Source organism: Ictalurus furcatus, chromosome 2 (assembly GCF_023375685.1).
Source record: "Ictalurus furcatus strain D&B chromosome 2, Billie_1.0, whole genome shotgun sequence".
NCBI lineage: Eukaryota > Metazoa > Chordata > Actinopteri > Siluriformes > Ictaluridae > Ictalurus > Ictalurus furcatus.
In genome coordinates this window covers 8,694,196-8,707,980 of record NC_071256.1, presented here as the reverse complement: position 1 = coordinate 8,707,980, position 13,785 = coordinate 8,694,196, and the positions used below count along the sequence as shown (strand labels likewise).

Here is a 13,785-nt window from a genome sequence, read left to right as displayed (position 1 = left end):
TGTGATTACCTGTAGTAGCTGTGATTACCTGACATTAGCTGTCATTACCTGTCATTAACTATCATTAGCTGTGATTACCTGTCATTACTTATCATTACCTGTCATTAGCTGTGATTACCTGACATTATCTGTCATTAGCTGTGATTACCTGACATTACCTGTCGTTAGCTATGATTACCTGTCATTTGCTGCGATTACCTGACAAAACCAGTCATTACTTGTCATTACCTGTCATTAGCTGTGATCATCTGTCATTACTTGTCATTACCTGTCATTAGCTGTGATTAGCTGTTATTACCTGGCATTACATGTCATTAGCTGTGATTGCCTGTCATTACCTGTCCTTAACTCTCATTACCTGTCATTAGCTGTGATTGTTATGTCTAGTGGATACCATTAAGGACCTGTAATGATAATGGTAATGGTTTTAATGTTTAGCAAATGGTTTGTAATGGTATTTGCAATGGAAACCATTAGAATTTCTGTGATGGTTTCTATTGTTTTTTCTTCAGCAGGGTGGCTAGCTTGTTTTTAACATTTTTCACTCTTTAGAGCCAAGACTTAACAGAAAGAGTCTTAAATAACATTGAACTGTATATAAATCAAATGACGTGTCAGCTTCTCCAGGAAGAGACAGTGATTTTATTTAATCTGTGGTTGAAGAGAGCACATCAGTGATGTCATTCGTGATTTATTTTTTCAAAAACTGTGATTTTTCTCTTCTGTATCTGTTGTACAGAACGTATACGTCACTTTCTCCACAGTAAACAAATAAAGAATTTTTTAAATAATTGCTTCATTTTATTTGTTTTTATTTACAAACATGAGAATACAATACACAATGCCATTGAACTGAAGAACACAATGTTGATTGATAACATATCCCAGCAGTTTTAGTTATTAATTGGTATCAGTGTTTTGAACAACAGCAGGTAGCATTTCTGATCATTTCTCTGGGTTCTGTCTGTGTCTGCATTTCACATGTTCTCACTGTGTCTGTTTGGGTTCCCTCCAGGTTTTCCTGTTTCCTGTCATCACCAGAAAACATACTGGAAGATGTATTGGCTACTCTAAATTGGCCCTAACCCCTGGGGCAGCTCGTGAACATAGATTCTAGTGTTACATGATGATATTAATAACAATATATAGCCTCAAGCAAATGAAGTTGAGAGGCTATCACTCTTGATTTATACTATAGGCTGCTATCTATGAACTCAATAACACCCTAGATAGTTATATAGCTAGCTAGGTAACAATGATAGTTTACAGTCAAAGATGTCATATCTGTTAAATGAACTGTCCTGTTTGCTGTTCCTCCCCAACTCATAAACAAAACAATTATAGAGTAAGTATGGGGCAGAGTGATCTGTGCCCCAATGTGCCTCTGTTGGACCTTTTTGTAGTTCCTATTTCTGACCACTAGGGGCAGTAACAACTCTATGGAGATAAATGGAGCGCTGAGCTGAGCTGAGAATGTGGCCACATAACTGAGCAGCATCTAGAAAAGTGGCCAGATCAATGGAGCATCAGCTTCTGTCTAACAAACAGCAAATATTTTTGAATTCATTGGTCACTCAAAAGAGGTAATATGTATTTTGATGGAATTTAAAATGTATGGAGTTGTGAATGAGGACTTTATGAAGAATGGCCGATAGGGAAGAATTGCAGCCACTTGCCTCTTTAGATGAGCCACCAATGCCTAACCCTGAATCTGGATCCACACTGGCCATGTCGCAGATTTGTTTCTGTACGTTCTAGTGGCAGGAGAAAAAGAACCACATAGATTTTAATCTGTTTTGGTAACTCCTACATTCACTTATCAGTTACGAGTAGGTGAATTTATATTTCTGGTGGGTTTTTTATTTTAAGAGAGATATTAACTCAGGGGTGTCCAATATTATCTGCAAAGGGGTGCATGGGGTGGATGCAGGTTTTCATTCCAATCAAGCAGAAGCCAGACCTGAGTCCACCTGTTTAATCAATTAATCTTGGCTTTCAGTAGACTCAGGTGGGGCTTCTGCTTGGTTGTAATTAAATCCTGCCCTTTCCAGATAAGATTTGACACCTCTGTGGTAACTATTTAATAATAGTTATATTATTATAATAATAGTAAGATTTGACACCCCTGTGGTAACTATTTGAAGCATCTAAGAGGGCAAGAGCTTGGTATAGAGCACAGCCTGTGGAATTGTTTGTTATGGACAATGGCACTATGTACTATGTTAAAATGTGATAATATTTTATGGAAAGCTAGCATTACAGTTAGTTATATTAACTCAAAGCTAATCTGGCAGATGTTTTTAGCCAATCAGCAGAAAAGTAAAAAGTAACCTAATCACTACAAGTGTTGACTAGCTAGGACTATAGCCATCTACCCTTAACAAAAGGTTGCTGTCCATTATAATTTAATTAACTCCTTACTGTCGATTTCATGCATTAATTTAGTTCGATTAATTGTGGAAAAACTAACAAATGCTACAGCTAAATTGATTGCTGTGGACTGTAGGCCTATTAACATGGTGGAAGGGGGTGGATGGAAGCATTTTCGAATTGCATCCTCCGATACAACCTAAAAGTTTATGTGTAATAAATTCAATGTTGAATCAAATAAAAGAATACAATTCTTTCAAAAGCTACTTTTTGTAATGTCTATTCAATGCTTTTCTCATCTAACACAATAATGACTTTAAATGATCTTTTGGGGGGTAATTTTTCAGCCAAAATTGATGTGTGATTAATTGTGATTAATTTGATGAATTAATCAGTACATCATGTAATTAATTAGATTTAAAATTTTAATAGATTGAAAGGCCTACTCATTAGTCTAGCAACTGTTTTATCATTCTGTAACGTGAATAATTGTCATGTAATCAGAGAAGAAACTCTGAACTACAGTTCCCATCACAGTCACATGACCATCTGCACCTGAATCACGTTCCTGTTAATCGAGCACTCGTGTATATAGCCACAGTTTGCACTGCACTCTTTGTCTCATGTTTGTCTTTCTTTCGCGTAGTTCTTGTTGCTGTGTTTATGTTTCTGGTTTATGTTTCTGGTTTATGTTTAGTTTTGCCATAGTGTTTTGCCTCTACACAGCAAAATCACCAGTGTTGATTTAACACCCACAGCGTTGAATTCACACCCTACAGTGTTTATATAAGTCCATTGGACTCAAATAAACACTCTGGGTGTTAATTCAACACTAGGGATTTTACTGTGTAGGTCATAGTGTCTTTTGTATTTTGTTTTGTTCTTTATTAAACTGGAAAATTCTGCACTTGCATCCGTCTCAACCTCCATAAGTGACAATAATGCAAATGAGCTGAAATGGTTGGAACAGTACATGAACAACATCACGTAACTACAAAGCTGATTATCATCAATAAGATAAGCTAAAATAAGCTTACGTTTCTGTGTCTGTTTATTCAGGTTGGAGCTCTACGTGTTTAGCATTGACAATGACGTCTGAGCTGTTAAGAATGCTAGTGTTTATTAGTTACAATTTTTTTTAAATGGGCGCATTCCACTCACCTGATGCTCATGAATTAACTCCGTACTTTTCTGTATAAACGTCCCTCAGTTTTAGCTCATATTGCTATAGATGATTATATAATAGAATATAAGAACAAGATGGGGAAATGTGCTCAGTACTCCACCAGAGGAACTTTCATTACTACATCTCCTTTGTGATTTTAAATAAAGTGCACAACGTATAAAAATGTGACTTTAAGATTTCAATGCATTTCTGTGAGTTTATACTCTCTCTCTCTCTCTCTCTCTCTCTCTCTCTCTCTCTCACTCACTCACTCACTCTCTCACATGCACACAAGTGGGAATAAAATTACTTCAAAGCTTAAAGGGCAGCATCACTCACAAGCTCGAATTTTAAGCTTCAGTATCATGTCTGTGATGTGGCCAGTGTGGACCGAAATGCTTTTGTAAAATGGAATGGAATAAGTCTTGATGTGACACTTCTGGTGTGAATTGGCCTGAATGAGTGTGCAGATGTTATGCAGATGGTGACCTGTGATGAACTGGCATCCCATCCAGGATGTATTCCTGCCTCATGCCCAGTGTTCCCAGAATAGGCTCCACCTCCAACACCTTGACCAGGATAAAGCGCTTAATGAAGGTGAATTAATTCACTAACAAAGTAACAGAAATTCAAAATTGACCCATTTTCCCTATAAAAAGATGGTAAAAGTAGGTCCTCTTGGAATATTTTTGAATGTACTGCTGTGTTTCAATAGCCTGATTAATTATGTAACAGCACTTTTAGGGATCATAAGCCACCAAGAAGTAGATAAAGTACATAAAAGGATTTCTAATACTGAGTATTGAACCATGTCTAGATACCTGTGGTCTTATCTATGCCGTGGCAATGTCAGTCGAAAAGCAGGAAAGAGGAATCTTAGGGAATACAAGGTGGAACTTCTAGTGTATGAGATTAAAATGTGTTATTTGATGGCTTCAGTAGTGGCATCACCAATAATCACCAGGTTATTGAGTGGCAGCAACTGTGGTGAGCAGAAAGGCATCTTAAAATGCACAACACATCAAACCTTGAGGTGGATGGGCTACAACAGGCCTAAGCAAGTTAGGCCTGTCAGCCCTGTCAGCCGTGAATAGAAATTTCTCATAAGGAGGAACTGGACTTGTAAAGATTCACAGTTTTTTTTTTCTTTTTCTTCTGGAATTCTGATATGGTCAATTAAATAAATATCTCTAATTTATTGTTTTAAAAATGACCTCGTGTGGAGTTGTGGAAAACTGACTTTTACAAACTGCTGAGACTCCTTCCATAAACATCTCCCATCCACCCATCCATCCATTTTCTGTACTGATTATTCTACACAGGGTCATGGGGAGCATGGAGCCTATCCCAGGAGACTCAAGGCAGAAGGTGGGGAAACCCTGGATGGGGTGCCAACTCAACTGGGGGTAGCTCACTGTGTAGCTCAAATGCACAGAAGTCAAAAAAAGTTCTAACTTCCCACTTCTGAGATAATTCAATTGCAGTGATAGTCTTTAACAGAGATAGTGTGTTGTTATAAATGTGTTGTTATATAACAAAGAAAAGCACAGTGGTTAGCACGTTTGCCTTGCACCTCTGGGGTTGGTGGTTCGATTACCACCTCTGCCCTGTGTGTAGAGTTTGCATGTTCTTCCTGTGCTTTGGGGGTTTCCTCTGGGTATACTATGTCAAAAATAACGAGAAACTGCATCAAAATAACAAGATGGTATCTTGAAACAATGAGTTACTAAGTCAAAACAATGAGTAATCAAAGTAACCCCTGCTGAAAAAAAAACAATAGAAACCCTCATAGAATGTGTAATGGTTTACCGGTTTTCATGGGAATTGTATTGGTTTTAATGTAAGCTGTAACGGTCCGTGTGGGTCTTCACTGGTAATTTGTTGCCTTCTATTGGTGGCATGTTATGTCTAGTGGATACCATTAAGGACCAATAATGGTAATGGTTTTAATGGTTAGATGATGGTTTGTAATGGTATTTTACAAACCATCAAAATACTAAGTGAAAATAACCAGATAACTATCTTTAAGCAACAAGTTACTATGTCAGAATAATGAGATAGCAATTCAGAAAGAACTTCATGCCTTGGGCTTCTGTAAAATATGTATTTATGAATGACTACAGGAAATAACTTATTAATAATATACTTAAACATATAAAGCGTTTTATTTTACAACGTTATATGTTTTATTATGAGTAAGGGCTTAATAGTTAAAGTCCATGTTCTCTTTATGAATGGTTGTGAGTGAATAAGCGGCTGGCTGCAGGAGCTCCTCCACACCACACAGCGGCCATGTTGTAGTTAAAAAAAAAAACAAGAAAAAAACCCCCAACGTTAGCGATGTGCAGGTGGTGGCAATCTGACGTCATCAGCGTGCGACACGAATTCCGCACCGAAGACACGATGGCAGAGTCCGAGTATGTATTCTATTTTGTTTACGTTTTCTATCTGGATTAATCTTTTGCATCGGTTAACACACACTCTTGTCGCTGTGTAAACACGCCATGTGTAGTGTGTGTGTGCGACTGTAGAAGATATTTTGAAGAATCGATTATGTTAAATCAGAATCTTTTAATCTGTTTTTCACCGCACATGGGTCTGGTGTTAACTCGAGCTGAGTATCAACAGCTCTCTCTCTCTCTCTCTCTCTCTCTCTCTCTACCTTCCTGTCTCCTTTAGGACAAAGAAGATTATTAAGTTGGTCCCTGAGAACCTTCTTAAGAAAAGAAAAGCGTATCAGGCCATTAAAGCGACCCAGGCCAAGCTTGCTTTACTGGAGAAAAGCAAGGTAACTGTACACAAAGCTCAGTGGATACTTGCAGAATAAAAACACAACTGAGATGTGATGTGAACAGATCTACTGTATATCTTTCCAACAGACAAAAAAGGGACAGGTGAGGTTCAAGCGTCTGGAGGAATTTCATAGAGACAGCAGGAGGAAGCACAGGGATGAAGTGCGACTGGCGAGAAATAGACACAGACCTCCTCCTGCTCTTCCTCCAGCCAAGAACAGCCTGGTGTTTGCTGTGCGCATTCGACAGTAAGCTCCTTTACCACGTTTTCACAACCTTCTGTCACTCACAGGGTCTCAGCACGAGCTCCAGCAGGTCCTGAATCCCACTAATTATTTATACTGTATGTTGATGTGTTTAAAGGATCAAAGGCGTCAGTCCAAAAGTGATGAAGATCATTCACATGTTCAGGCTGAGCAAAATCTTCAGCGGTACCTTTATTAAAGTCAGCAAGTCCTCTATGAATATGCTGCGAGTCGTTGAGCCCTACGTCGCCTGGGGGTAAGAAGTCCCTGTTTTCATATTCAGCTTTTGTGAACTGATTCGACTGGTATAACTTGAATAAATTAGCATTGAGAATATTATATATATATATATATATATATATATATATATATATATATATATATATAAGTCTTTTTAATAATTATTCTTTTTAATATATACTTTTGACAGATTTCCTAATTTGAAATCAGTTCGTGAGCTCATCTTGAAAAGAGGCCAGGGAAAGGCTGACAAGAGAAGGATTCCTCTTACAGACAACACAGTCATTGAGCAGTATTTAGGTAAGCTTTGTAACTGTGATGGTTGTTAAAGGTATTCATTAAAGGCCGTTTAGGGTTAAGGAAAGTAAAGAATAGAGTGGGGGCACCACATCACGCTGGGGTGTACTCAAAATATCCCAAATAAAATCTTAAGCTTGATTATTAGTACAAGTGCAGTTCTCCCAAAACTCCATAACGGTAAAAAGTAAGGAGAAGTGCAACGTAAACAAAAGTAATTTAATGAAAAACACACTGTTCAGTGTTGGCTGTTACTGTCGCTTCTGCTAGTTACCGGAAGTTTCTCCCGTAACAATCAAATTACAGGAGGATGAATCATTTTGTGTTGAAGCACTTCATTCTGTATAACACAGATAATATGCTATAACACACGGTGATGTAGGGTTGGGTCAGGTGTACAGCTCCCCTCTTGCCCCACAGTCAGCACCATCTCCTCTTTGCACTTAATCTTCTTACCTCACTGAGAACATCACTCGTATCCATTGGAGCTACTCGAGCTAACCAGCTACGTTCGATTCGTCTCCATGCTCCACTGTTTGGATTAACGTCCTCGTACCATCCTCGTGGTCTGCTGAAGCGAGTCTCAGAATTAGCTGCTGTTTAGTCCTTTTGGAACGGAGCGCTTTCCTCAGATTAGGTTGTCTCCAGGTTGTGCTTTTCACTCTGCACCAGAAAGCTCAACGTGATGCCTGCTGGCTTTGTCATGCAAAGAGAGCTAGCAGTCCTGCCACCTGCTGTGTGTGCAAGCGAAACGTTCCCAGAGACGCCTCATACGAGTCTCATAGGCTTCCCGCATGCTATCTGATATGACATGTTTCCAAGGTAACAAAAGAAGGTTGTGGTTACAAGAGGCTAGAAGGGATGATTGAGGTCTGAGGAGCTTCGTTTTTGCAGTGCTCAGTGAACTAATTAAGAATTTAACAAACCTATGTCGCTCGCCTAAAATCTACATCAAGACATTAGTTAGCTAATGCTGGAGTTTAGCCAGCAAAACGTGTTTTCGATAACAAATAAGTTCTGTTTGGGCAGAAGCTCTGCTCTCAGTACCATGACGTCCTTAATATTGCAATCGTAAATTATTACGTCTTAAACGTTCCCATAAACGATTAATCGTAAAGAGACATTTTCACCTTCAGTTTCTCTGTAGTGTAAACCCTTGGAGTTTCTATAAAATGTGTGTGTGTACTGTATGTGGCCGGTCAGTGCAGGCTCAAGCACCATTTAGCATCCTTTATCTACTGAGAGGTGGTAATGCATAAAAATATGTGGAGAACATTTTAGCTAACATTAGTGCCATTTCTAAATAAACATCTCCAGTCAGTTTATAAACAAACACAGGGTGAAGTCTCCATACCCCAACGTTAGGTGAGGGTGTGCGCTAGGGAGCAGTGTTGCATCAACCACACCAGATATTACCGAATTAGACACTGAAAGATGTCTTGTGTTGAAGCACTTCAGTGTAACCTGTGTTTTAAGCCGACAGTTATGTCAGTCATAGAGCGTTGAAGTAAGAGAAAGTAAAGTGTGCGATCCTGCAGGATTAAACTGGACACTATAATGAACTACAAGTGGTATAAAGCGTCACACTTTATATTCACATGCAACACAATATCATGACTAGTTTTCTGTAAATAAATCCATTAATCAGTTCCTCCAGTATTTTATGATCACAGAAATGAGTGCAAAATCAAGCAAATGCCACAGTATTCAGAGGAGTCTGCAAATGTTTAAAAATTATCACAGATTTACACAAGATTTGGGCCAAGCATTGTGTGACGTTATCACAATGCACCGAAGCCCTCTTCGATTCATGCGCCTTATTTACCAACAAACATCACTGTGAAAGACTGTGCAGAACAATTCCTTGCAATTGCGATTTCGCCAATTCAAGTAGTTTTCCGCAAAAAAGCACAAAAATCTCTGCAAAATGCATCACAGAATTTGAAAAAAGCTACAACAAACGTGAGCATTTTTGGCCGCAACAACCACAAAAAACTCAGTGAAATCCTGTGCAGACTGTTTCTTACTTATGTGTGTGTGTAGCAAAAAGAAGCATACAGGTTAAACACATGTTTATACTGGTTATTCATTTATTATCCGTTTCCGTTTCATCATTATTGTTAAAGGACTATACTTTCAGGAGACAGAAAGTATTAGATCCAGTGATGAAAAAGTTTACTGTTTACACTTGAGATTAGGGCTGCATGATTATGGGCAAATGATCATCACGATTATTTTGATCGATATTGAGATTTTATTGCACTTTCACATTTAAATAAACAGACCGCTGCTTTCACCTCCATGTTGTGCTACATTCCTGCTAATGTACAAATCTTTGCATCAAATTAGACTGATCCTTAAAATGCATCATCTCGTAGAAGCAAAATATAAATAAAATTGTACCCAAAATATAGGATAAATAAAAATTCCATCAACCAAATTCAAATATGCATCAAATATAACAATATGCAACCAAATGAAAACAATTCAGGCGTCTGCAGAAAATGCAATAACAGTGTTTACAGGAGGAGAGACGCAGCCAAATCACCCAATAGAGCGGTGATGCAGAGACGACTCCATTTTGTACCAGAACCCGGAAGTTAGCATCACACGGTTTCCCTCGACAAAAACCCAATAGGATTTTCACATAGGCTTTTTTGGGGGGGATTGTGCACAGCAAACCTGAACCAGTTTATCTGCAAAGTTGTTTCCTGTTCAGCGTGATGATGTTTAATGTCCACAAGGTCTGTAGTCCCATTTAGCAACATGTTAGCAACCGCCTTTTTCAATACACTTGAAATTTAAAAAAAAAAAAAAATCACGAGCAGGGTATTACTGGTGTACTTTATATCGTAGAATAAAACGTGAAAATATTTTGAGCTTGTGTTCACCACAGACCTTATTTCAGGCTTTTAACCAAAATCCCATTCAAAAAACCCATTGACTTTGGGACGATGGAAGGGGTCATGGAAATTCAAGATTTTGGTCAGGGAAAAATCATGGAATTTTACATTTGACTTGGAGTGGGATCCCTGCATACAACATGATGACGTCATTCCTGTGCCACTATGGTGACTGGCTGTAAGGTTAAGAAGTACTTGATTTGATATGCAGCAGAGTTTTCTATGAGCGGAGGACTTTAAGCGTCAATATTGCAATCGATCATGTTCATGTAATCGTGGGCAGTCAAAATCAAGATCAATATTCAATTTATTGTGCAGCTCCACTTGAGATGTATTTTACTCTGAACTGAACAGTACTATTCTGAATTAGTTTCATGAGTGTTGAAGCAGAGCACCGCAGACATGCTTGACGCACGCTGACGGAAAGTGCTTACCCATAATTCCCCTGTGCAGAATGCAGAAATATAAACGAGGCCTTATTGGCCACAGATGAGACTTGAGCCTGTTCTTTGACAGCAGTATGGTGTTGTGAAGTCCACATGATGGCACTGTGGGTGGAGGCTCTTCATGCTACTTCACCCTCTATTTACCTGTTCATCATTTCCCATCTCCAGCCGTGTTACACACACTGCCTCGTAGGCAGGGCAGGGAGCGCTTTCCTCAAATCCTCTTCTGCATGGATCTGCGTTACGTGTTTTGCCTCGTTCTGCTCCTTCAGGGCTAAAATCTGAGAATCCAGTAAGGAACTGAAGTAAAGCTAAAGAACTTATCTAGGGTTTTGTAATATTTATGGAATCGGATCAAATTTATATTTATATTTTTGTAAATAAGTTTGCAATCTATTTTGTGTACATCCATGACACGTAATCTCAATGAAGTAAAAGCATGATGTGGAGTAAAGTGTATTATGTGAAATGAGTGATTGGGTTAAATAAATAATCTAAGGTTTGTGTCGATGTTCACTTCTCATGTCTGAACTTGTCTTTGTTATTTGGATCTCAGTTGAAGGTAAAATACCGGTTTATAACGGCAGAAAATGATTTTTAGTATATTTTCAAGCAAAAATGGGTAGAAATGAGACTTTCAGTTTTTGGTGAAAAGAGAAAATGGCAAATATTTTGAATAAAATGTCATTTCTAATTTCTAAAAAACTAATTTCATGTCCCAGTAAAACATTTAATCAAAACACCAGAATTTATTGATTATATCAATTATAGTTGGACTTTCATTAAAAGCAAAGTAATATTTATGCAATGGTACATGAATAAAAATGTGTGTGTTTTTTTAACACTAGGTTTATATCGTAGTGTGTCTGCCATTTTGGTTTAGGATGAGATTAGTAATTTTGCTGCGTGTCTGCATATTTCCCTGTAGGTCAGCATGGGATCATATGTTTGGAGGACCTCATCCATGAAATCTACTCAACCGGAAAGAATTTCAAGGAGGCAAACAGCTTCCTCTGGCCATTCTATCTGTCCGTTCCTCGACACTCCGCCCAAGATAAAGCCGGCCTTTTGAAAGAGATGGGCGAGCCCGGACCTCGAGCTGAGGACATTAACAGAGTGATCAGGAGATTTAACTGAATCTCTGTGAAGAACTTGGACAAACTCTACTGTTTAATGGAGAGTTATTGGCGTTCCTGCCTTTACTTTTCTCAGTTCTGATGCGATACCATGGGTCAGATCGAGATTGGACATAGTTACAAATCATTTCCTTCGAAAGGAAGTATCAGACCAGATTTTGTCTTCAGCGTAATGGTTGAAAAGGTGAAATGTTCCGTCTCACAGGCCAGAGTTTTCTTTAATTCTGTGCAGCAGTTTATATTAAAACAAATATGGTTTATTATAAATGGTAATTATGTGGTATTCGCATGTATGTGTTTGTTTTTGTGCAGTAAATCAGCACTCGCATCAGATTTTACTCACCGTGAATGAATACTGTCTGCATTAGAGGTCGAGCAATAGTGGATTTTACTGATAACAATAACCAAGTAATCAACTTATGAACTTTAAAATTGATACTGAATGAAAACATAACACTCAAAATAATGTTGAATTTTATTACTAAAATAAACAGTACTGACTAACTTTTTTAAATTAAATAAATATTAAAGTAAATAAAACATTCAAACTGAACCTAAAAGTAACACTCCAAGTAACAAATAAAAATTGGACATCCAAAATGAATAAAAAACACTTCAAATAACAACAAAATTAATCAGTGATAGATTTTATTTCGGGTCTAGAGGCCACTGCATGACAGCGGACCCTTCTCAGCTGCTCCCGCAAAGGACGCAACCGGTATGTGGATAACCTATACTTCCAGCAATCAGTTATCGGTGCCGATTAAACTGCAAAACCAATCAATCGAACGACCTCTATGTCCTGTGGGCTTTGTGTACAGTTTCTGAAAATAACAAGTGCTGAAAAGTAAGTGTAATATACAGTAGGGTTGCTACAGTAGCATTGTGATACTAAAGCTTCTCATACTGCTGATCCCACTGTATTTTTTAAATGGTTGTATCAATAATACAGTAGTACCATCAGTTATGTATGTGCAGCGGTTAATACTATTTTTGCTAAAAACGACCCAGCTCACTGCTTTTGCAGGATATACAAAGGTTAGTGACCTGTCATTTAACCTAAATTCTTCACCTTAATCTTTAAAGATTTCCTGTTTGCTAGTAAGCGAGCTAATGCTATGCTAACCGCTATGCTAGGGTTCATACAAGGTGCTTTAACTGCTTGAATTTGTCTTTTTGAAATTTAAGTACTGGAAAACCTTGAAGTTTTTCTATCTTGTGGTGCTTAAAAGTGCTTGAATTATTAAAAAGTCAATAAAAACGAAATCGCTAAATAACTTTAGTGTTTATTTTCAATAGAACACGAATACATCACTTAAAATATGACTCCTCGCTGCTGCCCCTCCTCTCGCTATTCACTCGCTCATATTCAGAGAAACAACTCTGGTACACTTTTCAGACCCCTTTAGCAACACCTCCCCCCCCCCCAAAAAAAAAAACACCTAGTGACAAATCTAGTGACTGTTTGCACAAACCTTAGCTACTTTCCGTAGAATAGAATGGCTAGTACTGCCCCACGAGCACGAGGTCCTGCTTTCCCACTGTAGTCACACCTCTCTCCGTGGCTGCTCTGTTCAGTGAGGGGTAGAGAGAAGCAGCACATTCATTCCCTTATAACTTTTTCTCTGCGTTCATTTTACATGTAAATATAGCCAAAATCACAGCACAGCCGTTGTCTTTAATTTATGTGTATGATTTTGTCAGACGACGTCATGGTTATAAAATCAGGATTTTGTCAGTGCAGAGAAACAGCTTGGAAGTGTTCTGGTTTAGAACATTTTCCTGCTTGGTATGTAAGATTGAGTTGGGGCAACCCAGTCTCACAGACAAAAACGTTCACATGCTACTTATTTCACTTATTTCTTCTACATACCTTATACACATTGAACATCCTTGTTCTGGTACAAGCACATAAACACACACAGTGTGAGAGCTTGGTCTTTGAACTTGAACATGAACGAGGCGAAAGCCTCAAGACCCCCTTTTGGGTTGCATTTCTTTTGTCAGCAACTGTGCTTCGAAGCCCTCACTCAGGAGCAGGGTAAGGATTGACGGGCACTCCAGAAGTTGCAGCTCACCTCATCTCCAGCTGCCTTTATGAGGAGGATGAATGGGCTCTGTGAATCCTCCCCTTGCTGACAGGGGAAGTCCAGCTTGCTTGTGGAGCAGCTGCTGTCACTGACACAGGTGG

General features: G+C 38.5%; 1 protein-coding gene across 1 annotated transcript; it reads left to right on the top strand.

Moving 5' to 3' along the window:
• The first annotated feature begins 5,836 nt into the window (after window positions 1–5,836).
• On the top strand, window positions 5,837–12,098 carry rpl7l1 (ribosomal protein L7-like 1). The gene is made up of 6 exons (XM_053646541.1): window positions 5,837–5,952; window positions 6,215–6,323; window positions 6,415–6,575; window positions 6,691–6,828; window positions 7,003–7,112; window positions 11,387–12,098. The coding sequence occupies exons 1-6, from the start codon at window positions 5,876–5,878 to the stop codon at window positions 11,593–11,595; spliced, it is 804 nt and encodes a 267-aa protein (XP_053502516.1). The 5' UTR covers window positions 5,837–5,875; the 3' UTR covers window positions 11,596–12,098.
• Window positions 12,099–13,785: the final 1,687 nt, after the last annotated feature.

Excerpts from the sequence above, each read along its gene's own strand:
- rpl7l1 (XM_053646541.1), top strand. The coding sequence starts at position 5,876 with ATGTGCAGGTGGTGGCAATCTGACGTCATCAGCGTGCGACACGAATTC. Across the intron at positions 5,953-6,214 it reads GACACGATGGCAGAGTCCGA|GACAAAGAAGATTATTAAGT; the intron begins GTATGTATTCTA and ends TGTCTCCTTTAG. Across the intron at positions 6,829-7,002 it reads GAGCCCTACGTCGCCTGGGG|ATTTCCTAATTTGAAATCAG; the intron begins GTAAGAAGTCCC and ends TACTTTTGACAG.